At 39.3% G+C, this 27,750-nt stretch overlaps 4 protein-coding genes and 1 long non-coding RNA gene across 5 annotated transcripts; 4 read left to right on the forward strand and 1 right to left on the reverse strand.

Moving 5' to 3' along the window:
* Nucleotides 1-672: 672 nt before the first annotated feature.
* On the reverse strand, nt 673-4,504 carry LOC120250393 (putative disease resistance protein RGA3). Its single transcript, XM_039259209.1, has one exon. The coding sequence runs from the start codon at nt 4,225-4,227 to the stop codon at nt 781-783; it is 3,447 nt and encodes a 1,148-aa protein (XP_039115143.1). The 5' UTR covers nt 4,228-4,504; the 3' UTR covers nt 673-780.
* A 278-nt stretch (nt 4,505-4,782) lies between these two features.
* Nucleotides 4,783-8,649, forward strand: LOC120249968 (putative disease resistance protein RGA3). Its single transcript, XM_039258687.1, has one exon. The coding sequence runs from the start codon at nt 4,912-4,914 to the stop codon at nt 8,305-8,307; it is 3,396 nt and encodes a 1,131-aa protein (XP_039114621.1). The 5' UTR covers nt 4,783-4,911; the 3' UTR covers nt 8,308-8,649.
* Nucleotides 8,650-15,273: 6,624 nt separating this feature from the next.
* LOC120249970 lies at nt 15,274-16,528 on the forward strand. Its single transcript, XR_005532921.1, has 2 exons — nt 15,274-15,628; nt 15,756-16,528. It is a non-coding gene; the product is annotated as an uncharacterized LOC120249970 (long non-coding RNA).
* A 740-nt stretch (nt 16,529-17,268) lies between these two features.
* Nucleotides 17,269-20,812, forward strand: LOC120249969 (putative disease resistance protein RGA3). The gene has a single exon (XM_039258688.1). The coding sequence runs from the start codon at nt 17,442-17,444 to the stop codon at nt 20,781-20,783; it is 3,342 nt and encodes a 1,113-aa protein (XP_039114622.1). The 5' UTR covers nt 17,269-17,441; the 3' UTR covers nt 20,784-20,812.
* A 2,591-nt stretch (nt 20,813-23,403) lies between these two features.
* Nucleotides 23,404-26,951, forward strand: LOC120283309 (NADH dehydrogenase [ubiquinone] 1 alpha subcomplex subunit 6). The gene is made up of 2 exons (XM_039289954.1): nt 23,404-23,719; nt 26,505-26,951. The coding sequence occupies exons 1-2, from the start codon at nt 23,507-23,509 to the stop codon at nt 26,688-26,690; spliced, it is 399 nt and encodes a 132-aa protein (XP_039145888.1). The 5' UTR covers nt 23,404-23,506; the 3' UTR covers nt 26,691-26,951.
* The last annotated feature ends 799 nt before the right edge of the window (nt 26,952-27,750 follow it).

Here is a 27,750-nt window from a genome sequence, read left to right on the forward strand (position 1 = left end):
TGCTAATTGTCAAGAGTTGGTCTCATTGCCAGCTGAATGCTTCAGGCCACTTGTTTCACTGAAAAACCTTCACATCTACAACTGCCCCAAACTTAGTTGCGCTCATATGGAGTTTGATGCCAGCATGCTTCCAGGAACACTGGAAGGCCTGGGGATCAGCTCATGCAGTCTGGAGTTCGTCAACCCAATGCTAAAATCTCTGACCAGTCTCACATCACTGACTCATTTGAAGATTGATGAATGCCCTGAACTATATTGTTTTCCTGCTGGGGAGGTGTTACCAAGGATGCTCAAGTCCCTGGTACTGTGTAATTGTGCCAACCTCCAGTCTGTTCCTCCACTGTGGCATGTTTTGAAGCTGCAGAGCTTGTTGATCAGCAATTGTCCGATGGTGATGTGCCTGCCTGAAGACGGCCTGCCAGTGGAGCTTCAAGAAGTGAACATCAATGGGTGCCCAATGCTGAAGGGCGTGCTGGAATGCGAGAAACACGAGTGGGACAAGATTGCTCATGTACCCAAAGTGGAGATTGATGATTAGATGAGATGAGCAGACAAAGAGGAAGTTGAATGCTTATGTTTTTAGTAAGATTATTTGTTGAATCATTTTCAAAATTTTAAGATTAAGATTATTTAATACAATTGTAGAATTCATAGGCACGAGAATTTATGAACTATGATTTGATTATTCATTTATAATTTTAAAATGGACAAGCAAACTTTGATGCGTCTGAAAACAAATTAAGTTGAAATCCACTTCACCGGTACCCTTGCGCAAGTGATTCAACTCCGAGTTCCAAGCCTCCACTTGATAGAGCCAAATGCTGCCTTGCCATCCATTCCTGCTCTCCGGACATGATCAATCTCCACCTTGGATACAGGGGCAATCTTAGCCCATTCCCTCCCACTGTCATCTTCAAGCAGGTCAATCAACAATGGACAGCCATTGATGCACAATTCTTGGAGCTCCGCAGGGAGGCCCTCTTCCGGAAGGCAGCTCACTAATGGACAGTTGCTGATGACCAAGCTCTCGAGGCCTGAAACATGCAGCAACGGAGGCAACCGCCAGAGCTTAACGCAGTTCCAGAAAACCAAGAACTTGAGCATGTTTGGCAGCTGGGCTTCCTCAGGAAAATGGCTGAGCTGAGAGCAATCGGTCAAGTTCAAGTGCGTTAGTGATGTGAGACACGATAAACATTTGAGCATTGGGTTGATCAGCTCTGTACTGCATGAGCTGATTCTCAGGTCTTCAAGTGATTCTGGAAGCAGATCTGTGGCCTCCGGAAGACCACACTTGAGCTTTGGGCAGTTGTAGATGTGAAGGTTTGTTAATGAGACAAGCGGTTTGAAGCCATCCATTGGCAGTGACACCAGCTCTTCACAGTTGGCAATTGTCAATTCCCTGAGAGAGTTCAGCTCCTGGCTCAGCAATCCATTACTCAGTGATTTCAAACTGGAGCATTCATGTACATATAAGGATGAGAGTGCAGTACTAGTAGTATTTGCTGATGTCTTCTTGAGTTGAGGAAGGCAGTTCACTCCCACTTCTGATATTGTCAACCTGTTTACCGTCGGAGGTACTGGTGGTAGCCTTCTCAGCTTGGGACATTCACTAACCTGGATTTCGGTGATGCAAGGCAACACTATTTGGCCTTCTGCCACCGACCATTCCTCCAAGTAAGTCATGTCTTGGAGCACTAGTACATTCAATGATGGAAATCCCATGATTTCACCTTGGCCTAAAATCTCTTGCCCAATGTGTGTGACTGCTTGCAATCCATCTATGTCCAGGCGTTTGAGGAAGGGGAGCTGCCCAAGAGGTGGGAGGAGCATGCACTTGTTGCAGTTTGACAGCTGGATGGTGTGTAGACTGGACAGTGACGAACTCCCCAGCCATCCCGGAAAGCGGAATCCTGAGTATCCCTTGATTATAAGCTCTCTCAATTCTACATGCGGATGGAGGCCTCTGAGGACATCTTGCTGGATTGACTGGCCGTCCATGAGGCTTTCATTGCACCAAACAAGCTCCAGTGAGGAAAGGGAACTCTTGGCACTCAACATAGCCTCAACAGCCTCATCACCACTGGTCACATTCTCAAGACCAGAGATGCGAAGATGACCCCGAAGTTCCGCCATGTGCTTTAGCTCTGTTATCCTGAATCCATTGCTCCGGCGAACCAAGAATTCAGCGAGTTTTTGAAGGTGGGCGAGCTTCCCAATTCTGGCAATATCCAAGATCAGTGAGCTGTTTACTTCAAGATGTCTGAGGTTGATTAGGTTAGTCACATCAACTGGTAGATGGCTCAGTTCGGTGCAATATTTCAGCTTGAGCGTCTGCAAACCGCACAGCCTGGTAAGGGATGATGGCAGTGCTTTAATACCAGTTCGAGATAGGCAGAGATATCGCAGTTGTTGCAGATTTTCAATTGAGGATGGCAGCTTATCGATGTCTCTGCGCTGCAGGTCCAACACTCGCAGGAATTTCAGCTTTAAGAATAGATCATTTGGAATTGGCCTAGTCCTGGATTTGTATCCTTCCAGGACCAACAGAGTTCTTAGGCTTTTGAACCCATAAAACTGTTCAAAGGAAGTGTCCATTGTGTTACTGCAGGAAAACGAGGAATGGCGGGCTTTCTTCGAGAAGGTAGTGTTTTGCCAACCATCTTCCAATCTAACACATTCCATTGCAGCGACTGATCGCGCCAGCTCATGGATTGCATCATGCATGAAATAACTGCCATTTTGGGCTTCAAAAAAGGATCTGCTTACTAAATCATCTAAATAACCATTTCCTATGTCTTCCATGCTTTTCCTTCCTTGAGGCTGAATGAAACCAAGGGCCATCCACATCTGCACCAAATTATCCTTTTCAAACACGTAATCTTTGTGAAACACTGCACAAAATGCAAAGCACTGTTTCAGATTTGGGGATAAATGCTTGTAGCTCAGTCTAAGAGCTGGCAATATGTTGTTGTTCTGGTCTGGCTGCAGCTCCCAAATTTCACTTCTCAAGATGTTTTTCCAATCATTTTCATCTAATTTGGAATACAAGAGACTCCCCAGGGCCTTTGCTGCAAGGGGAAATCCTTTGAGATTTTTGACAATCTCCTTTCCAATCTCCTCCAGTTTCGGATGCCCGCTTGAGTTACCATCAACAAAAGCACAATTCCTGAACACAGACCAACAATCATGGTCTGACAATGGTTTCAAATGGTAGGCCGGCAAGCCACCCATAATCCTCCCAACATTTTCATTCTGGGTTGTCACCATGATCTTGCTCCCTATGTCTCCAGCGGTCAATGCGGCATAGTACCTCTGCCATCTCTGATGGTCCTCATTCCAAACATCATCCAAAACGAGCAAAAACCGCTTCCCCTTCAACCTCTTGAAAAGATCTTCTTGCAGCATGTTCATGTTTGTGGTAGTGGTGGTGGTGGTGGTGGTGCTGTGGTTGCTGTTGTTGTGGTTGTAGTCAACTAGAGTCCCCTCCAGTGTTTCTCTGGTCAGCTTCCTCTCATCAAAGTTCTCAGAGACACACACCCACATTCTCAGCTGGAAGTGTTCCTTGACTCTGCTGTCATTGTAGACAAGCTGTGTGAGTGTGGTCTTGCCTAGCCCACCCATGCCAACAACAGGGAGGATTACAACTTTACGACGATTGTTGAATCCCAATCCTTCACTAGAGGTTAGCAGCAATTTGACTACATTTTCTTTATCTTGTTCTCTTCCGAAAACATGAGAACCATCAACCAGCGAGCTTGTCTGAGGCCTCTCTTCAATTTCATTTTCAATTTCAATTTCAATTCTTCTGCCCAACACTTGAAGACCGAGAACATCTCGTTCTCTAAAGATATTTTCTAACCTCTTATTGATGCCTTTGATCTTGCGTGCTATTTTAGAAGTAAGCAAAGCTTCGTTGACGCAAAAATTGCAAGTGAGAAGATGTCTTGTTACCTTTGGACGTGGAGTTGCCGCTGTGTACTCGTCTAGCAGGTCATCGATGTCATAGGCCACATCTTTGAGCTTCATAAGCCAACGCCGCACCTGCTTCTCCTTCACCTGCTTATTCTCTGCATCCTCAAGCAAGTCTTGTATTGATGACAATGTGTTGCGGAGGCTTCGCAGTTCTTTCTTTGTGTTCCGGAGAGATTTGTATTCATCCAAAGCAGCAACAGCCAACTTCTCAAATAGAACCTGCATGAAAGCAGATAGAACTGCTTCTCCTGCCATTGTGCTCTTCGTGTTGACAGAGTTGACTTGGCCGGAGGAGGTTAGAGATGGGTGATGGTAATTCTTTTAAGTCTGGATATTGATAAGCTTGAGTTGTTGTTGACTGACCCTTAATCGAGCACTTGACTTCCATTGCCATGTAATTTCGAGAGTTTTGTTTCCATTACCATATGATTTCGACGTAACTAGTTTATAATGTTTTGTTATTTAAATATTAGAGTATGACCTTTGTTCTGTTAGAAAAGGACGAAAAGGGCCCTGCTGCTGACACGCTGAGGCTGAGCTGCCGCGGAGCACATGTGCTCTTAGTCTTATAGGCTAATAAGTAAAAAAACCCTGCATCATAATGTAATTTTGCTAATGTTTAATGCAAGGAAGTCTTTGTTTCATACTCCACCAACCATAATAGATCCACCTTTGTGACTTGTCACTCAAAAAAATTTGGCCACCTGTAAACTGGTGTGTATGTGTGTATATATATATGCATACATATACATATACATATGTATAAAAATAACCTGAGACATGTAGACACCATAGGCAACCAAAGTTGACTAAGAAACTATCCAGGCAGGACTCGATCAACAAGTCAAGCTTATCAAATTTCACACAGAAATAGGCACCATCTCTCTTTCTCTCTCCCTGTGTGTGTGTGTCTGCCCCGATCGAACAGCACAAATCACAATGGCAGGAGCAGCAGTTGTATCTGCTTTCCTGCAGATTCTGTTTGAGAAATTGGCTGTTGCTGCCTTGGACGAATACCAATCCCTCCGGAATGCTAAGAAAGAGTTTCAGTACCTGTCCAATACGCTGTCATCCATACAAGACCTGCTTGAAGATGCAGAGGAAAAACAGTTGAAGGATAAACCAGTCAGAGGTTGGCTCGTGAAGCTCAAGGATGTCGCCGTTGACATTGATGACTTGCTGGACAAAAACAAAACTGCAGTTCAACGTTCAAAATTGAAGAACCAAAAGGCAAGCAGGTATCTCTCTTGCTATTTCTTCAACAAAGTTTTTCTTGATTATAAATTGGCACACAAAATCAAAGGCATCAATGAGAGATTAGACAAGATATCTAGAGAACGAAATGTTCTTGGCCTGCAAGTGCTGAACAACCACGCGAGCAGGCTTGAAATCGAAGAGAAACCTCAGACCAGCTCACTGGTTGATGATTCTCGTGTTTTTGGTAGAGAACAAGATAAAGAGAATATAGTGAAATTGTTGTTAGCCACGGGTGACGGATTCAACAATCATTTTAATGTTCCAATCCTCCCTGTTGTTGGTATGGGGGGGCTTGGGAAGACCACTCTTACCCAGCTTGTCTACAATGATAATAGAGTCAAGGAACACTTCCAGCTAAGGATGTGGTTGTGTGTCTCTGAGAATTTTGATGAAAGGAAGCTGACCAGAGAGACATTAGAGTGCACTCTGAGCGACTACTCTAACACCAACACAAACACCACAAACCTGAACTTGTTACAAGAGGATCTGTTTCAAAAGCTGAAAGGGAAGAAGTTTCTACTTGTTTTGGATGATGTTTGGAATGAGAACCGGGAGAAATGGAGCAGGTACTATGCCGCTTTAGCTGCAGGAGAAAGAGGAAGCAAAATTCTGATGACAACTCGAAATGAAAACGTCGGACTGATCATGGGTGCTTTGAAGCCGTACTACTTGAATCAATTATCAGACGAGGATTGCTGGTTATTGTTCAGAAGTTGTGCATTTGTGAATGGCAGCTCAAGTGGGCATCCGAAGTTGGAGATAATTGGCAAGATGATTGTCAAGAAGCTCAAGGGATTGCCCTTAGCAGCAAAGACACTGGGGAGCCTCTTATATTCCAAACTCGATGAAGATGAATGGGAAAACATCTTGAGAAGTGAAATTTGGGAGCTGCCAACTGACCAGAACAACATAATGCCAGCTCTTAGATTGAGTTACAAACATTTGCCACCGAATCTCAAGCAGTGTTTCGCATTTTGTTCTGTCTTTCATAAAGATTATGTGTTTGGAAGAGATGATCTGGTGCACATGTGGATGGCTCTCGGTTTCATTCAGCATCAAGGAAGGAAAAGGATGGAGGACGTTGGTTACAGTTATTTTGACGAGCTAGTAAGCAGGTCCTTCTTTCAAGCTCAAAAAGGCAATTATGTAATGCATGATGCCATCCATGATCTAGCACAATCTATCTCCATTGGTGAATGTGTTAGATTGGAGGATAAGTTGCAGAATGATATGACTGATAAAGCTCTTCATTCATCATTCTCATGCAGTCACACAATGCATACTTCATTTGTGCCATTCTACAGGTTCAATCGACTAAGAACACTACTGCTCTTGCAAGGTTACAAATCTAGTACTGGCCTGATCCCAGATGATCTATTCATGAGACTAAAATTTCTGCGAGTTCTGGACCTAAACCGCCGAGATATTGATGAGTTGCCAAACTCGATTGGCAATTTAGATCAGCTAAGGTATCTAGGTCTCTCTGGCACTGGAATCAGAGCGTTGCCTTCTTCTATCAGCAAGTTATACAATTTACAAACACTGAGACTGAAACATTGCAATGAACTGAGCCGTCTGCCAAGAGGAATCACTGGTCTGGTCAATTTAAGGCATCTGGAAGCAAACAGACTACTCATATCAGAGATAGCAGGAATAGGGAAACTAACCTGCTTGCAGAAGCTTGGGGAATTCAACGTTCGCCAGAGGATGGGATTCCACATAACTGAGCTGAAGGACATGACAGAGCTTCGGGGACATCTTTGCATCTCTGATCTTGAGAATGTGATCAGTGGAGAAGAGGCGAGAGAAGCTATGCTGAACGCCAAAGCATCACTCACTTCACTAGAGCTTATATGGTCTGAGGAAATACATGTTGCTAGTTTAGAAGAATGTATCCAAGTAGAGGTGCTCAGATATCTGCAACCACAGAATGAGATCAGAGAGCTCTCAATCAAGGGCTATTCAGGATTCCTCTTTCCAGATTGGCTAGGCAGCTCATCACTCTCCAGTCTACACACCATTCACTTATCCAACTGCAAGAATAGCAAGTTCCTCCCACCTCTGGGGCAGCTCCCATTCCTCAGATATCTAGACATTGGTGGAATGGATAGTGTCACACACATTGGGCAAGAGTTCTTGGGTTTTGAAGGATTTCCATCATTGATCGAACTAGTGCTTGAAGACATGCCTTGTTTGGAGGAATGGGTGATTGCACAAGGTGAAGGCGTGTTCCCTTGCATCACGGAAATTCAGATAAGAGAATGTCCGGAGTTGAGAGAGCTGCCACAACTTCCTCCAACACTGATGAAGCTAACTGTATTGGAAGCAGGAGTGAGCTGCCTTCCGCAACTCAAGACAGCAATCTCATCATCATCATCATCATCATCATCAGCAGCAGCAGCAGCAGCACTCTCATATATGTACATACATGATTGTCCGAATCTGACATCGCTGAGAAATGGATTGCTGAGCCAGGAGCTGAAGTCTCTAAGGGAATTGACTATTGCCAACTGTGAAGAGCTTGTATCACTGCCAATGGATTTGTTCAAACCACTTGTTTCATTAAAAAACCTCCACATATACAATTGTCCAAAGGTCAGCTGCAGTTTTCAGGAGGCCACAGGCCTGCTCCCAGCATCACTAGAAGACCTCAGGATCAGCTCATGTAGTGTGGAGCTCATCAACCCAATGCTCAAATGTTTAGGGAGCCTGACAACATTAAGACATTTGAAGATTTGTGACTACTCTGAGCTCAACTATTTTCCAAAGGAGACCAGGCTGCCAGACATGCTCAAGCTTTTGACGTTGTGCAACTGTGCTAATCTCTTGTGCTTGCCTCCACTGCTACATGTCTCAGGCCTCGAGACTTTGGTTATTAGTGACTGTCCATTGGCGATGTTACCTGTAGATGGACTGCCTGCAGAGCTGCAGGAGCTGCACATTGACGGCTGCCCAGTCTTAAAGAACCTGTTGGAACAGGATGATGGAAGAGAATGGGCTAAGATCGTTCATGTACCCAAGGTAGTGATTGATAGTGAAAGGAGGACGATAACTGGGAACACTTCCAAACATATCTGACATCCCAGCAACTGGCAGAGCTGTTGGTGATGAAGAGTTTCAGATTGAGGGTTCTTTACTCTGCTATGGAATCAGAAGGATTGAAGAAATTGTCAGGCTGAGGTTACTCTGAAGCTACTCTGATTTTCGGAGAGGATTTTGAAGACTTGAAGCTGAAACGGTTAACTTGGTTGATGCTGAGTCAGCCTCCAGATCAGCAGAGTTTTTTCTGTTTCATTGGTCGACGTCATCATAAGTTTGTTATAACTGTAGCCACGTTAGCTAAATTACTTATGCTTGTACTTATAAATATCATTGTATTCACTTCAGAGTTCAGACAGCGATTAAACAATGAGAATTTTGAATCCATTCTCCTTCCTTTCACTCTGATTTTTCATTTGATTTGCTCTTCCTTCATCTAAACAATGGATTCTGCATTGTTTTTCTCAAAAATCATCATGTTATCAGAGCTACAGGGGTGAATTTTTTGGTTTTTGTACTGAATTTTCTTCAATAGTTGTTCTTTTTCTGCTGCTGGTTTCTTGGTTTCCTGGTTTCTTGGTGTTCTTGTTGTTCAATCTCGCTTCAATGGCTGATGTGAATGATCCTTCTAGCCCTTTGTTCTTAAATCCTTCTGATTATCCTGGAAACATTCTTGTTTCTCAAAGCTTTGATGGGACTGGTTTTGGTCCATGGAAAAGAGCAAGGACTATAGCTTTATCTTCAAAGAATAAACTAGTGTTTGTAGATGGATCTTGCCTGAAGCCTGATGATAGTTCACCATATTTACAGCAATGGATTCGGTGTAATAATATGGTGATTTCCTGGATTTTGAATTATTTAACAAAAGAGAAATCAGAGAGTGTTCTCTTTCAAGTTTGTCTTATCAGATTTGGATAGAACTTGAAGACAGATATGGACAATCTAATGGGGCTCAACTCAATGAAATCCAAAAGGAATTATCTCAGACTTCCCAGGCTGCAAGCAGTATTGCAGCAAACTATACAAAGATCAAAAGATTATGGGATAGAGTACAATTTTTATGGGTCTTTCCTCCTTGTTCTTTTGGTTCAGTTGCTATTTTACTGAAATTTGAAGAAGAACAGAAGTTAATATAATTCTTGATGGCTTTAAATGAGCAATATACCACTGTAAGAGGCAATATATTGATGATGAAACCATTACCATCTGTCACACAGGCTTATTCTTTTTTTAATTCAAGAGGATCAACAAAGAGAGATATATTCAAATTCTAGGAAGAAAAAGTTGATATGTGATTATTGTAAGAAACCAGGACATGCAAAGGAAAGATGTGTTACAAGTTACATGGGCATCCAATGTGGTGTTGAAGGTCCCAAGGAAAGGAAGTTTGCATCTCAGGTTCATGCTGAGGTCTCTAAAGACACTGCAGGAGTACTCACATACCTGAACTCACAGAGGCTCAGTATGCTAAATTGCTGCAATTCTTGAATCAAACAACATGAGGGGAGTCATCATCACAGCTCACTGGTTCTTTTTTTTTTTTTTTGATAAAGAACTTCTCAACTGAGAAGCTGATTTATTAAGAAATAAAGGACAGAGCTGAACAAAAAAACTACAAAAAACACCAATATAAACAACTAGAAACAAACAGAATTAAAAAAACAAAACCAAAATCAAAGAAGGATTTCATAATCCAATAGGGAAGATCTTTTCCAAACAAGAAGAGGTTAAGAGATTGATGCACGAGACCATAAGAAGCAAACAAAGTTGCTGGAGCCATCCAGGAGTGAGGAATTTCATGAATGTGAGCATTGCCAGTCATAGCCAGAAGAAACCTGATATTGGAAATTTGAGAGTGTAGACGCCAAGCTATAACATGATCAGGTCTCTTCAACATGGCTAAATCAGTATGATAGGCGCTAAAAATATGCTTGACAGGAAGTTGAAAGTCCAGCGCAAATTGGAGAGCAACATCCAAAGCGAGCAAGGCTTCTGAAGAGTTATCATCTGCAGGCTGAGAGAGGCAACCTGCAAATGAAACAAGGAGATTAGCACTGGATAAGAAAAAACCAATTGCTCTTACCCGTCTGCTCTCATTGAGAATCGCATGGGTGAATAGAAAATGATCATCAGCTCCAGAGAAGTTGTATAGAATGAGTTTTTTGCCAAGGAGGCATCTGTTGCTGTTAGAATGTTCTCTAGCATGAGCAATAGATCGGTTAACAATGGCAGAGAAATTTGGAGGGGAATTGTTGAAAATAGCATCACAGCGGCTCTTCCAAATAAACCAAGCACCCGCCACAATAACAGCAAGAGTAAACTGTGAATAACTGGTTCTGAAAATTTTGCTTGTATAATTACTAATACTTGTGAGCATTTGCCCTCTTCACATAACCTTTGGACCCTAGACACGGGTGCTAGTGACCATATATGCCATGATCCTAGCATTTTCATGAACCTATCAATCACCAATAACAAAAACCTTCAAAATTAATAACCTTACCAACTGGATACAAGGTCACAGTCACTCATTGTGGAAATGTTCAAGTAGCATCCACGTCAGCATAAGTTTGTTATAACTATGGCCATGTCAGCTACATTGCCTATGCTTGTACTAATAAATATCATTGTATTCACCACTTCAGACAGCGATTGATGAATGAGAATTTTGAATTCATTCTCCGTCTTTTCACGCTGATTTTTCATTTAAACAATGGATTCTTCATCGTTTTTCTCAAAGATCAACAAGAGCGGGTATGGATGGATGATCAAACGAGTCATCATTTTTTGCCCGGGTTTTCTTCCAGTTACTAGTACCTTTTATGTTATCTTTCCAGTACTCCTCTCTTTTTTTACTGCATTCCATTTACCTTTTATTTGTAGCAGCTGTATTTTTAATATGTTTTGTGTGATTTATTTAAGCTTGAGCTGATGAGACCCTTCTCCCCTTGAACATGAGCTGATGATTTCACGAGCTTGGTTGACAACAGCATTTATACCATCGTCATAACAATGAATGATAAGGTCATTAACTCTAATGTTGAAGATCAAGAGTTCATTTTTTTTTTAAAACAAAACTACAGATTTAAAATATTTGTATCGAATGGCTTGCTACTTTGTCATTAAAAAAAAATTCATGTAATAGTTTATCTTTTTGAATAAGGTGGATAAACCACTAATTTATTAAAAAAGAAATACAGGGAAGTACATGAGTACAAAAGTAGCAGTGAGAAAAAAGCTAGAAAGATATAAATCAGTAAAACCCTCACCGGAGATGAGGAGAGCAGAGAGCGGAGGAAACATGAAAAAAACACACAATAAAAGGGAAAAAAATCTAGAGCTGCAAGTCAATCATCTGAAGACATAGGCCTGTCCAGAAACGGATGTAACAGATTACTCCTGGTTTCGGCTGGGCGCCAGCTCGCTGGAGAAGTCGGTGGATCTGGAGCTCGTGAAGCTTAGGAGCGCTTGATCTTCCGAATGTCCTCTCAAGCTTCCTGCGGATGAGATTCGAGTCCGCAGATAACCAAGTAAGAACCAAGTTAGCTGTTTTGTATAAGATAGAAGAAATAGTAGAACAACTATGATTAAAAATACGATTGTTGCGTTCCAGCCAAATAATCCAGAAAATGGCTCTGGTACAAAGATCCCAGAGATTTCTAATGGAGGGATTCAAAGAGGTAATCCAGTTGGTCCAGATAATTGAGACTGAGGAAGGTAGGGTTTCAGAATCAAAAAGGCACTTGAAAAAGGACCAAATACGAGAAGAGAAGATACAGTTTATCAATAGGTGATCCACTGATTCAGAATTATTGTGACAAAGAATGCATGTGTCAGTGGCGTTCGGATTGCAACCTTTCTTGAATAAGTTTTCAAGTGTAAGAATCTTGTTATCCTAGGCTAGCCAACAGAATAAAGTAATTTTGCTAGGAGATTTAGATTTCCAAAAATTGGAATAGAGTTGGGAGCGGAGACCTCCGTCTATTAAGAAATTATAGAAAGATTTGACGGAGAAATTTCCGTTTTTATCTAAAGACCAGGAGTATGAGCCTTCAGTATCCATTGCACAATCCGGTAAAAAATGTGATAAAAAGTCATAATCTTCAGTTGTGGCTGTTCGAAAAGGATTAACATGGGAATTAATCATGAATAGTTTATCTTTCTTTATCACTCTATTATTTTATTTTTTTTTTTGAATAAAGTGGATAAACCACTAATTTATTAAAAAGAAGGAATCAGAAGAGTACAGTAGCACTCTATTATTTTTTTATTTAATTTTTTTTAAAAGATGGATAAACTATTTTAAATTTTTTTAAAAAAAAGGCAAGGTACAAAGAGCGCACCACAAAGAAGTGATACGAACTTTATCACTCTGTTGAACTTGGAATTTGTTTTTTATTTTTGACTTTTTTTTTTATATGCCTATTATTTAACAATTTTATATAAAAAATAATTTTTTTTTTTTTGAAAAAGTGGATGAACCACATTTATTAAAATAGAAAACATACAAAAAAAGACAAAGCTCTTCAAAAGCACCACCAGGAATGGTAAGAGGAAAAAGACCAAGGTCCTACAAAAGGAGAAAGAAAAAGAGAAAAGAGAGGGAAGACCCTAGAGGAGGAGGAGATCCTTTAGGGGTACATGACAGAAGTGCTAAGTCTCGCCCGGGGAAGGAGGCCTCGGCGGCAGAACAGTCTGCTCAGCAACTCTGGGGCTCAGAAACTCCAGACTTCTCTTGATCTTGGAAACGGGATCCTCAAGTTTTGCCTTTTTAGGCTCGCAAATCCCAAAAAGGATTTTTTTTTTGTCTATTAGATGTTTTTTTTTTGAAAAAAATGGATAAACCACAAATTTATATGTGTATTAGATGTTAAAAATTAATTTAAAGTTGAAGATCCGTCCCAATATAAATGGTGGGAGAAGAATGAGGCTGGACTAGGAGTTTGCTAATCTTATTTTTTATTTTTTATTTTTTTACATCGTATTTGAGATTTCATAAAGTGATAATTTCTATTATGTAATATATATATACAAATGTGATAAACCTAATTTGATAATTTTGTACTTGTTTTGATTTGAATTTCTATAACTGTTTTTTTATATATTTTTTTTTTTTGAAAAGGTGAATAAACCACTTCAATTAAAGATAAAGACCCTCCATAACTTAGAAATTACAGAAACAACCACAAGAAGTGGAGAAACAGCCTTTTTATGTAATTTTATGTTTGATTTTTAAAAAAAAAATGTTTGATTTTTTTTAAAAAAAAAAACATGAATATATCATTGAAAATTAAAAAAAAATCAGCTGAAATATTAAAAAATTAAGAGAAATAACCCTTAAAAAGAGAATTTTTGGCCACATGTTATTGGCGCCATAAAAAAAAATTTAAATGGTCTGTTCATGTTTTTTTTTTTATCAGAAAGAAATATTTTTAAAAAAATCAACCATTAGATAGCCCAATGGTATGACACCAAAGTATAAGGGGGAGGTCATGGGTTCAAATTCCTCCCCTGACAGTACTGTTCATCGTACTGTTTATATACTGTTTATCCAGGATTCTTATACTATTCTCACACTGTACATATACTGTACATCCGAGTTCCAGTACTGTTTGGTACTGTTTATATTCATATAAAAAGGGCGCTTGTCATCTATTATTATTCAAAATATTTTAAAAAAGTAATAAATGTAGGCTTTTTTTAAAAAATATTGTAGAAAAAATAAAAAATTACCGAAATACGCATGTTCTGTATTATTCACCGAAATGCGCATATTTGGGGAAAACGGAAAAAATTTTCCCGTTTTCTATTTTTTATTTTTTTTAATTATTAAATAGGAAAATGGGAGAGTTTCTCCCGTTTTCGTTTTTAAAAAGAAAATAAAAATTGGAAAACGGGATTTTCTCTCCCGTTTTTCATTTTTTTATTAAAAAAAATTGGAAAACGGGAGAAAATCTCCCGTTTTCCACTTTTTGATTTAAAAAAATATAATATATATATATATAACCCTTGCTTTTAAGTCAGGAACCCATATTATTTATTTAATGGCTATAATTATTTCCATTGAATTTTATTATTATTATTATTATTTTTATATAATACCCACTTCCCACTTCATATCATCTCCCCTCCATTCTCATTTTATCCCATTTTAGTTTTATTTCAACTTTTAATTACTGATTGGTGCAGATTTGATTGATCTACTTTGTACTAATTATTGACCGGTGCAAATTTGACCAACCTACTTTGTGCTAAAGTCATCGACCGTCGCAGGGTTTCACAGTCCCTACTTTGTGCTAATTACAAACCGGGTCAGGGTTTGACCGACCGCTTTAGTATTAATTCATCGACCGGCAGAGTTTGATCGACCTACTTTGATGCATTATCGACGTGCGGCAGTTTGATCGACCCTACTTGATAGTAATTACATACAAGTGTAAGTACTTAGTACAAAGTAGGACTGGCCAAACCCTACACCGATCAATAATCAAGACAAAGTAGGTCCTGGAAATTTGCGACCCCGACAAGAATTAGTACAAAATAGATCGGTCAAACTTGTACCGTTTGTAATTAGCACAAAGTAGGACTGTGAAACCCCGCGACCTGGCCAAGATCTTAGCACAAAGTAGGGTTGATCAAACTTAGACGGCTCAATAATTAGTACAAATTAGATCGATCAAATCGCACCCATCAAGAATTAAAAAGTTGAAATAAAATTAAAATGGATAAAATGAGAATTGATGAGATTAGATGAGTGAAGTGGATTATATAAATAATAATAATAATAATAATAATAAAATTCAATGGAAATAATTAAAGCCATTAAATAAATAATATCGGTCCTGATTTAAAAGTGAGGGTTATATATATATATATAATATTATTTTAAAATCAAAAAGTGGAAAACGGTAGATTTTCTGCCGTTTTTCAATTTTTTTTTTTAATAAATAATGAAAAACGGGTGAGAGAATCCCGTTTTCAACGGGGAAATTTTTTCCGTTTTCTTCAAATATGCGCATTTCGGTAAATAATACAGAACATGTGTATTTCAGTAATTTTTTATTTTTTTTTACAATATTTATAAAAAAAAAAGCCAATAAATGTATAGTGTCTTGTTTTCCATTAAATCAAGGTGTTAACTTACGAATCAGAGAGAGAGCCGTCGGACAGAAGCGTGAAGTTTCTGCCGAACTCTGCGTCGCTGGCCGAGGCCCGGTGTCGCGTGATTGATTTCTTTAAGAACGCACGCCGATCGATCCCTACCATAATGGAGATCGATGTCATCACGGTCCCCCAGCTTCGCTAAACCATCTCCTCCAGGATCCGCAAAAACGCCCACCTCTCTAACCCCAACCCCAAGGTATCTAATCCGTCAAAATTCCATCTTTTGTTTTACTTCTCTCAATTACTTATAAGTTCTAGGTCGAGTTCATCTATATTCGTTCAGATTGTGTTTTCATATTTAGAAATTACGAAACTTTTTGAAGTTTTAGGCTGAATTTGAACAATTAAGCTTGATTGGAGGAAATTACAAAACAAACAGAAACTGCTTCCCCTTCAACCTCTTGAAGATATCTTCTTGCAGCTTGTTCATGTTTGTGGTGGTGGTGTGGTTATTGTTGTTGTGGTTGTAGTCAGCTGGATGTATTCCTTGACTCTTCTGTCATTGTAGACGAGCTGTGTGAGTGTGGTACCCATGCCAACAACAGGGTGGATTACAAATTTACGAGGATTGCTGAATTCTAATGCTTATATTCTCTTTATCTTGCTCTCTTCCAAAAACATGAGAACCAGCAACCAGTGAGCTGGTTTGAGGCCTCTCTTCAATTTCATTTTTAATTTCAAGTTCAACCCGGTTGTGCCTGCTTCTGCCCAACACTTGAAGACCAAGAACACCTTGTTCTTTAAGAGATACTTTCTAACCTCTTATCGATGATGCCTTTGATCTTTCGTGGAAGCAAGCAAACCTTTGTTGACGCAATAATATCAAATGAGAAGATGCCTTGTTACCTTTGGACGTGGAGCTGCCGCTGTGTACCCGTCTAGCAGGCCATCGTTGTCATAGGCCACATCTTTGAGCTTCATGAGCCAACGCGGCACCGGCTTAAGGGGTTGTTTGGATTGGTTTTTAAAAAAAGTGTTTTTTTTTAATTTTGCAGAAGCACTTTTGGAAAAAGTACTTTAAGAATAAGTTAAGTGCTTATGCATATTTTTTCGTTTAGATGTATTAGTTTCAGAAACACTTCTGTAGTTGTGAAAATGTTTGGATGTTTATTTAAAAATTATTTTTACAGCAAAAAAATTACTAAAATACTTTTTTACTGGATTGACTGAGGGTATTTTAATAAATGCACTTAACCAAATAGCTTATCAAAAACAGCTTATTTCCATAAGCTAGTCTTTGGCAGCTTATAAAATAAGCTGTATTTGAGTTTATTTCACAGCATGAGCTTATTCAAAAAAGCCCATCCAAACATAATATAAAATCTCATAAGCACTTAACTTATAAAATAAGTGTAGCTGATCCAAACAACATCTAATTATCCTCTGCATCCTCAAGCAAGTCTTGTATGGAACCATTATGCTCTTCTTGACAGAGTTGAATTGGTCGGGCGAGCTTCGAAATACTGGTTATTCTTGAAAGTCTGGCAAATGATAACCTTGGGCTGTTGACTGACCCCTCCAGCACTTGACTTCCATTGCCACTTGGCTCCTACAGTTTTGTTTATATCAATATGAGCTTTGTTCTGTTGGAACGGACGAAATGGACACTGCTGCTGACACGCTGAGCTGCTGCTGAGCACATGTGCTCTTTTAGGCTAAAAAGTTTCAAACCATCGCATCATTATGTAATTCTGCTGATGTTGAACGTAAGGAAGTCCCTGTAGACACTATAGACAGCCAATAAATTGTGGCCAGCGGTAGGTGGTGTATGTATGTGTGCGTGTGTGTGTGTGTGTGTGTGTGTGTGTGTGTGTACACTAACATTCATACATTCATAGAAATGTTATGTGGACACTATGGGCAGCCAAAGTTGACTAAGTAACCAACCATCCAGGACTCGATCAAAGCCAAGCTTCTCAGTTTTCAAAGGAAAATAGCCATCATCAGCCTCAGGAAAATAAGCATCATCTCTCTCTCTCTCGGCCCCGGTGAGCACAGCACAAATCACAATGGCAGGAGCAGCAGTTGTATCTTCGTTCCTGCAGATTCTGTTTGAGAAATTGGCTGTTGCTGCCTTGGACGAATACCGATCCCTCCGGAATGTTAAGAAAGAGTTTCAATGCCTGTTCAGCACGCTGTCATCCATACAAGACCTACTTGAAGATGCAGAGGAAAAGCAGTTGAAGGATAAACCAGTCAGACGTTGGCTCGTGAAGCTCAAGGATGTAGCTGTTGACATTGATGACTTACTGGACAAACACACAGCTGCAGTTCAACGTTCAAAATTGATGGTCCAAAAGACAAAGGTACGCAGGCATCTCTCTTACCATTTCTTCAACAGAGTTTTTCTTGATTATAAATTGGCACACAATATCAAAGACATCAATGAGAGATTAGACAAGATATCTAGAGAACGAGATGTCCTTGGCCTGCAAGTGCTGAACAACGGCACAAGCAGGCTTGAAATTGAAGAGAAACCTCAGACAAGCTCACTGGTTGATGGTTCTCGTGTTTTTGGAAGAGAACAAGATAAAGAGAATATAGTGAAATTGTTGTTAGCCACCGGTGACGGATTCAGCAATCCTTTTAATGTTGCAATCCTCCCTATTGTTGGTATGGGGGGACTTGGGAAGACCACTCTCACACAGCTTGTCTACAATGACCATAGAGTCAAGGAACACTTCCAGCTGAGGATGTGGTTGTGCGTCTCTGAGAATTTTGATGAAAGGAAGCTGACCAGAGAGACATTAGAGTACACTCAGAGTGACTACACAAACACCAACACCAACACAACAAACCTGAACTTGTTGCAAGAGGATCTGTTTCATAAGCTGAAAGGGAAGAGGTTTCTACTTGTTTTGGACGACGTTTGGAATGAGAACCGGGAGAAATGGAGCAGGTACTATGTCGCTTTAGCTGCAGGAGACAGAGGGAGCAAAATTCTGGTGACGACTCGTAATGAAAATGTCGGACTGATCATGGGTGGTTTAAGGCCCTACTATTTGAAGCAATTATCAGACGAAAACTGCTGGTCATTGTTCAGGAGTTGTGCATTCGTGAATGGCAACTCGAGTGGGCATCCAAAGTTGGAGGAAATTGGGAAGGAGATAGTCAAGAAGCTCAAGGGATTACCCCTGGCAGCAAAGACACTGGGAAGCCTCTTATATTCCAAACTTGATGAAGATGACTGGAAGAACATCTTGAGAAGTGAAATTTGGGAACTGCCAACAGACCAGAACAACATAATGCCAGCTCTTAGATTGAGTTACAAACATTTGCCACCCCATGTCAAGCAATGTTTTGCATTCTGTGCTGTGTTTCATAAAGATTATGTGTTTGGAAGGGATGATCTGGTGCAGATGTGGATGGCTCTCGGTTTCGTTCAGCCTCAAGGAAGGAAAAGGATGGAGGACGTTGGTTACAGTTATTTTGATGAGCTAGTAAGCAGGTCCTTCTTTCATGCTCACAAAGGCAACTATGTAATGCATGATGCCATCCATGATCTAGCACAATCCATCTCCATTGATGAATGTGTTAGATTGGGGGATAAGTTGCAGAGCAATACGACTGATAAAGCTCTTCATTCATCCTTCTCGTGCAGTCACTCAATGCATACTTCATTTGAGCCATTCTACAGGTTCAAAAGACTAAGAACACTCCTGCTCTTGCAAGGATACAAATCTAGGACTGGCCTGATTCCAGATGATCTATTCTCAAGGCTGAAATTTCTGCGAGTTTTGGTCCTAAACCGCCGAGATATTGATAAGGTGCCAAACTCCATTGACAATTTACATCAGTTAAGGTATTTAGGCCTCTCTGGTACGGGAATCAAAATGTTGCCATCTTCTATCAGCAGGTTGTACAATTTACAGACACTGAGACTGAAACATTGCAATGAACTGAGCTACCTGCCAAGAGGAATCACTGGCCTGATCAATTTAAGGCATATGGAAGCAAACAGTTTACTCATATCAGAGATAGCAGGAATAGGGAAACTAACCTGCTTGCAGAATCTTGGGGAATTCATAGTTCGCCAGAGGATGGGATTCCACATAACTGAGCTGAAGGACATGACACAGCTTCGGGGGCATCTTTGCATCTCTGATCTTCAGAATGTGATCAGTGGAGAAGAGGCGCGCAAAGCCAAGTTGCACACCAAAGAATTACTAACGTCACTAGAGCTTGTTTGGTCCGCTGGAAACCGTGTTGCTAGTTCAGAAGAATGTATCCCAGAAGAGGTGCTCAGATGTCTGGAACCACAGAGAGAGATCAGAGAACTCTCAGTCAAGGGCTATTCAGGATTTCACTTTCCAGATTGGCTAGGCAGTTCATCACTCTCCAGTCTACACACCATCCACCTATCCAATTGCAAGAACTGCAAGTTCCTCCCACCTCTCGGACAGCTTCCATTCCTCAGATATCTTGATATTGGTGGAATGGATAGTGTCACACACATTGGGAAAGAGTTCTTGGGTGTCAAAGGATTTCCATCATTGATCGAATTAGTGATTGAAGACATGCCTTGTTTGGAGGAATGGGCGATTGCACAAGGTGGAGTGTTCCCTTGCATCACTGAAATCCAGGTGAGAGACTGTCCGGAGCTGAGAGAGCTGCCACAACTTCCTCCAACACTGACAAAGCTAACAGTATCAGAAGCAGGAGTGAGCTGCCTTCCACAACTCAAGTCACCAACCTCATCATCATTAGCAACAGCAGCACTCTCATCCATGTTCATACATGATTGTCCCAATCTGACATCACTAAGAAATGGATTGCTGAGCCAGGAGCTGAGTTCTCTAACGGAATTGACTATTGCCAACTGTGAAGAGCTGGTATCACTGCCGATGTACTTGTTCAAACCACTTGTTTCATTAAAAAACCTCCACATATACAATTGTCCAAAGCTCACCTGCAGTTATCAGGAGGCCACAGGCCTGCTTCCAGCATCACTGGAAGACCTCAGAATTAGCTCATGTAGTGTGGAGCTCATCAACCCAATGCTCAAATGTTTAGGAAGCCTGACAACATTAAGGCATTTGAAGATTTCTGACTGCTCTGAGCTCAACTATTTTCCAGAGGAAACCAGGTTGCCTGACATGCTCAAGCTCTTGGTGTTAAGCAACTGTGCTAATCTCTTGTGCTTGCCACCATTGCTGCATGTCTCAGCCCTTGAGACCTTGGTTATTTGGCATTGCCCGTTGGTGATGTTACCTGTAGATGGACTGCCTGCAGAACTGCAGGAGCTGCATATTAACGGCTGCCCAGTTTTGAAGAACCTGTTGGAACAGGATGATGGCAGGGAATGGGCTAAGATCGCTCGAGCACCCAAGACAAAGATCGATTGTAGATGATGTGCCGTATATCAGAATCACTCTTTTTTAGTCAGAACTACATACTATTTGTCCTATTTAATTTTAAGCTTGAGCTGATGATTTTCTTTTTTACTTTCCTTTTTCCTGAATATCAGCTAATAATGATTGTATCAGCCAGGTTGACAACAATTATCTAATGGTTTATCCTTGCTTTATCATTCTGATAAATTTGGAAAATAATTATTTCTTGTAGTTTGTAACTCACTTTTTATTAATATATGATTTTGATTTATCAATTTTTTTTTTTTTTTGAGTAAAGTGGATAAACCACAAATTTATTGAAAAGGAGCAAACTGAAAGCAACAAAGTACAAAAGAAAGTACAACAAGCATAGGAGCTAAGCAGAAGTCTGTTATCCTCACCAGAGATGAGAGTAATAGAAAACAAGGAAAGCAAAAAGAAAGATAAAAGAGGAGCGATCTGAAGCCGGCGAAGTCAACCATATGGAGGCACAGGCCAGCTCAGAGGAGGAGGAGACGGACTACTCCTGAATCTGATTTATCAATTTTTATTTAAAAATTTAAAAAATAATTACTTCTCTTGTTATTAGATTTTAATAGTAAAAAATTGATTTTCAGTATCCTGTTTTGACGAATAAAATTATCGAAATATAGGTTAGAACTTATTGTAACATGTGTGAGTTGTAAAGAACATGGGTGAGAAAAGATTTTCCATAATTTTAAAAATAAGAAAAAAAATTTGTTATTTAAATTTAAATAGGTTACATATTAAAATATTAAAATGTAGAATTTTTGGGCATATCTTAAAAATTTATGGTCAAATGATATTGCTTCTTTGCAATCAATATCATACATAATTTTTTTTTATAAAAAATAAATAAACCACATTCATTAAAAAAACATAAGATTCAATTCAACTATGGTATGCAATGTTGGAACTTGTACCCTAGGCAGTCGGGTCGTGTGTCCTTCTTTTGGAAAGGGGTGATGAGCTGTCTGCCGGCTCTTAGAGGTTGTGTTTTGCATGGAGTTAATTCTGGAACGGAGACCCTGTTTTGGAAAGATCGGTGGGTTAATGGCAAGGCACCTATGTACATCTAGCCGGAGGAATTCAGTAGGACACGGGCGCCCAATGGTACTATAAGTGAGCTCTTGAGCTTCTTTGATACTGCCCCCTTCTCGGCTGATCTTGATATTCAGGCAATTAGCACACGTATTAGGGGGTCTGTTGGTTGGGTGGGGGACAGAAAATGGTGGAGACTCACAGGAAATGGAACATTTACTGTGAAATCCTTTTATTATTTCCTGATTGATGGGGGGGTTCGGTGTCCGGTTACGAGATTCTTCTGGCGTAATCTCTGTCCCAAAAAGATTACTGTCTTCAACTGGCTAGCGTGGAATGATCGTATTCTCACCCTTGAGAATTTAGAAAAGCGTAGATGCAACAAACTCCCTACGGCTACTTGTGTTTTATGTCATGCTGGCTTGGAAACGGTTGATCATCTCTTCCTGCATTGTGATTTTACAAAGCAGGTGTGGAGTCATTATGTGGAGATTTTGCGACTCCCGGAACCTCCCAGTTCTTTGAGTTTGATCTGGGGTTCTTGGAGATATTCAGTTAGACCTGCATGTAGGGATATGGGGGATCTTGTGGTCAAGGCTGTTGTGTGGAATATTTGGATTGCTAGAAATGATTGCATTTTTAATGCTACTTGCTTGTCTGCACATGCTCTTATGATTAAAATTGATCGTATGTTATTGGCGTGGTTCTCTACAGTGGCGGAGGGACCTAGAGCGAAGTTGGTGGAGTCTTGTGATGCCATCCGGCGCAGTCTAGACTTTGCTGGACCTCGGGCGGAGGTGGATAGAGGGGGTCTTCCCCCTAACGAGGATGGAGGAGATATTCCTTCTGAGGAGACGCAGATGCAATCCACGGGCTAGCTAGTTGCTCTCTCCAGGCTCGTTGTGGTGGCCTGTTTTTCCGTTGTGTTGTCCTGTTTTTCTCTTTTGGTTCTGTCCCTTTTGGTTTCTTGTGCCACTTCTTGTGGTTTGTTCAGTTTCGCTTTTGTCCTGCGGTTGTTTGTGTGACGCTATGGGGTGCTGTTTTTTGTACTTCGTTTATGTTTCTTTCTAATTGAAGTGGTTTATCCACCTTTTCAAAAGACAACCATATCACTAATACATAAATTTTAAAATAATAAATTTAAATTTTGTTTGATATGATAATGATAATGATAATGAATTTCGGATTGTAGGTTGGAATTTACTATCAAAACCGGTATCACCATGTGTGGATTCATATTATTGTTCAAGTACCACATGCACAATTCACTTTTATTTTTTACAAATGTCCACACATTCATGAATGATGAATTCATTTTATATATATATATATATATAGATATATATAATATTTAAATAAAGAGAATACATGATTATATATAATATAATATTATTTTAAAAATAATATTTTTTTAAAAAAAATTAAAAAATAGATAAATTATAAATTCATTGCAAGGAAAAGTAATAAATTTTAAACCAATGATTTATATTTATACAAGCATCTTGTTTTCGGTGAAGTCAAGGGGTTTTTCAATATATGTAGAAAGAATGAGGGGCTATTTGTAAGCTACCCAACCCCGATTAAGGCCAGCCCAAATCCGATTCCGCTTACAAGCGAGAGAGAGAGAGAGAGAGAGAGAGAGAGAGGCGCCGGAGAGAAAGAAGACGAAGAGAAGAGGGATGGCGTTCACTATGAGAAGCGTGAAGGTGCCGCCCAACTCTGCGTCTCTGGCCGAAGCCCGAAGTCGCGTTATTGATTTCTTTAAGAAGTCATGCCGATCGATCCCTGCCATAATGGAGATCTACAATCTCCACGATGTCGTCACGGTCTCCCAGCTCCGCTCCACCATCTCCTCCGAAATCCGCAAAAACGCCCACCTTTCTAACCCCAAGGTATCCAATCCGTCAAAATTCCATCTTTTGTTCTATTTCTTCCATTTACTTGTACGTTCTGGGTCGAGTTCATCTATATCTGTCCAGATTGTGTTGTTTATTTTAGAAATCATGAAACTTTCCGAAGTTTTATAGCTAAATTTGAACCATTAAGCTTCTTCGGATGAAATCGCAAACATATTTTGAGTAAAGATGGTGCATTGCCGTCAAGTTATGACAGAGCCTTATGACTAATCCTTTTTAACCAGGATAACTGGTCCTTATGATGGAATATATTGATTTTCATTCAGTGGTAGGAATCGGTAGATTTGGGTGATTAGGCTGCCATCAACGGTGGTCCATTTATGGTTGGAATGTTATATAAGCTGATAATGGAATTAAGAACCATGAAATTAATGTGGTCTTGATCCACATTGTTCACCATCTTGCCCAAAGACAGGAAGATCTCATGTGGCTCTCACTTTTGAGTGCTGGTCAAATGTGTTGTATTCTTCGTGCTATTTACATGTCTGCCTGCCAAGTACTGTGATTCACCTGGGTTTACTTCAAGACACTTAAGTAGCAATACATATTGATAGCAAATAATTATGATAAAGCCTAAATGCTATATTGCTATCATAGAAAATCTAGTAAGATAGGCTATACCATTGCTGTTGACTGGTAGTTTGTAGTTGCAATCATGACAGTTGTGGTATTTCTATGAACACCAATAATGAGGATCTTCTCGTTCTTGTATGTTTCATGGTTCAAAGGCAAATAGAAATCATGCCTTCGGCTGTTTTTAATCAAAACAATTCCTTTTTACATCTGTATCCAAAGTTAGGTCGTTGTCCTTCTCTGAGAATGACCCTTTAGTTCTAAGTTTCTTAGGAGTTTGATGATTCAATACCCAAGGTATTGTATCACTGTGAAATTTTGACTTAGTGTTCATGTACTTGAAGGCTGAATTCAGTTCTTAATCTAAGTTCATGACTTGAATTGCCAAGTTCAAGAGAATTTGAGAATGCAATCCAGAATCTTAAATCTTAACTTTTCTCGAATTAGGTTGTTAAGAGTTTAAATAAACAATGTAAGTCAAGTACTGAATTCCACAAGTTGCTTATTAGTTATTAGAACAAATTAAAAATCCTTATGCAGCATCCTTTACAATGGGGTTGCTAACTACTAACATGGTGAAAGGAGTGATAAACTTTGATATAAAATTAGTAAAATTTAAATTTGTGATTTATTAAAATTATAGATTTACTGTACTATTTACTTGTCACTGCATCACTTACTAGTTCTGAGTCAGCTACACAAGCCACAAGCTAACATTTTCTACTAGGTGATCAGTTATAAAGTTGTCCTTTCTGATGCTAAGGTATGGGAATATTCTTTTATAAGTTATCTTGTTCTTGACACTTTGTAGACAAGATTTCAACACTTTTCCTACTGCCAATGCAAACTGGGCAATGGACCATATAGCGTGTTGATCTGAATTTGTAATTACATAAATGCATAAGAAGAATAACCAATCTTTTCAAAGTCTTCCTATATGTGTAAAGGATGTTTTCAAAGATATGATTGATTATGTTGTTACAATCATCTAGCCTAAGAACTTAATCCTTTTTTCAGGCATCTTGAAACATGTCTCAATGTCTCATTTACTTTTGTTTTGACGGATTTGAAGCTTTTATAATTGCATTTCCTGAGAATATATTTTGTTAGGAGTTATATCCATATAATTATGTAATGTCAAAGCTTGTCATTGATTTCTTAAAAAAAAAAAAATGATCAATGACATGAATTTTTCATTTCCCCTAACTGCTAATATTTTGTCCTGGATCCTTTTTTTTTTTATTTTTTTATTTTGCATTCTAGTTTTCCAATAATTTTTATTGATATTTTGCCACAGACTATCTAGATTTTGGTTCAGCTACAATTGATCTGGTGGGTTATTTATATCTCTTGGCTACTAGTAGTTGTGTTATGTTATGTTATATTTAAATGAATTTGCACAGGGGTATTGAATATATACTTCATTGCCTGCTTTAAAAACCAGAGAGGACTGAATTTGCATAATTTTTTACTTACAATTCATACCTCTTTAACGTGAACTGCATTTGCATCTAACTTTTGGAAATAAACAAGAATACTTGATGGTGTGTCATTGTAGTTTGAACCCTTGTTTGCACATTCTTGCATCCAAATCTCCCAATTCATTTACATCTGGCTTTTGTTATATTTTGGAGAAACTATTAGTGGTGTATGTGTGTCCTCAGTTGCACATTCTTCTTAGGGATGGAATGCATTCAAATACATTAGCTTTGTGGCATCTGTTTATTCATATCTTGGAACCATGATTGCTGAAACTTCGTTTCCATAGAAGTCAATCAGAGTTTTGGGAAGGCTAAATTTGAGTTTTTCTAGACCAATTGTGTAGACTAACTTAAGTAAATTTTTCTTCAACCTCTGTGCCCCTGTACCCTTTCTCTTCCTGGTCCTCCTTTTCCTTCCATGATTGGGAGTGTGAGTGAGTAATATCTTCTAAAAGATTCTTGATGACTCTCCATTCTTCTTTCGTTTTGTTTGATGTCATCATGATCATAGATAATGACTTAAAATAGGATGCCATAATGATCGGTGGTTGGTGGGAGTTTTCAGTTATTAATGCACCTCCGCAATAGGTGAGATATTAGTAAGCAGTTACCTTAAAGGCAGTGAGGCTTGAGCAAATGCATTTGTAAATGAAAACTTAAGAATATTTGTTGTGGGATTGACTTTGTATTTATTTTTCTAAAAACAGGTCATTGACATGCTGCTGTTTAAAGGCATGGAGGAACTGGGCAACATTGTCGAACATGCAAAGCAGCGACACCACATCATTGGCCAATATGTTGTTGGGCGTGAAGGGCTCATGCAGGATGTGAGCCCGAAAGACCAGGGGGCATCCGAATTTCTTAAGCAGTTTTACACCAGTAATTATTTCTGAGCAGGCAGGATTTCGACGGACAGTGTATCTGCGCTTGTGTCTGCCAGTCCTCTGTTTTTCTCTGTAAAACAAGAAATAAGCATCCCAAAGTATCAAAACCAGTGTTTCTATCTTGTTATGTTATTCTTAGACTGTAGAAACTGGAGCAAAAGAGCAAGAATCTCGTGCATTTCTTGAACTAATTTCCTTTGTGATCAGAAGAATTGTTTTAAGTTGAGTTGAAGACTGAAAAATGTTCCAGTGGGTTCCATGCGTTGTTCATCTGGTTTTTGTTGATTCATGAATCATGATTATATTAATTACAATTTCAAAGATTAACTCTGTACTAAGGGGAGCTGAGCCGGGTTAATTATCTTAATGAGTTACATATAAGCTAACAGTAAATTTGCCTTATTTAAAAATAAGGAAAGTGATTTATTTTTGGAACAGATCAAATTATAAGAGGACCTTTATATATAATTTTCACTTGTGGTGAACATCACCTTATTTCTAAAGTAAAATAGACAAGAAAATGGAACTGGATGGCCTTCATTTCTTTTTTATAATAGTACTAATTACAATGGCAAAGAAGACAACCGAAGGTGACTCCAAAACAATGATAAAAGGGTCCATAGATTTCATTTTAATAATAATAATAATAATAATAATGAAAAAAAGACCAGACAACCCAAGGTATAAAACAATGACTAGGAGGGAGTCGGGACCGAGGCGGCGGCGAAAAGACCCACGCGGGTGAAAAAGATATCCCCAATCTTAACACGTAATATCAAATCCTTGCTGGAATTGATAAAATCAATACATAGCAACTTTGGATTACTAAATTAATTGACAAACAAAACAAAATTTGCATTCTGCTACTTAATCCAAATCACATGTCTATTACTTTCTAGCATTTCTGGTCCATTCTTTATTCTTTAAGCACGCTTGATAAAATCTCAAATCACTAAACTTCATTCAATATTTTAAAAACACTGATATAAGCTATGTTGCAATGAGCAATCACAACTTAATGCACCGTATCCGTGACCGGGCCTATGTGATGAGATAAAAACAAGGTCCA

The sequence above is a fragment of the Dioscorea cayenensis genome, chromosome 19 (genome assembly GCF_009730915.1).
Source record: "Dioscorea cayenensis subsp. rotundata cultivar TDr96_F1 chromosome 19, TDr96_F1_v2_PseudoChromosome.rev07_lg8_w22 25.fasta, whole genome shotgun sequence".
Classification (NCBI taxonomy): domain Eukaryota; kingdom Viridiplantae; phylum Streptophyta; class Magnoliopsida; order Dioscoreales; family Dioscoreaceae; genus Dioscorea; species Dioscorea cayenensis.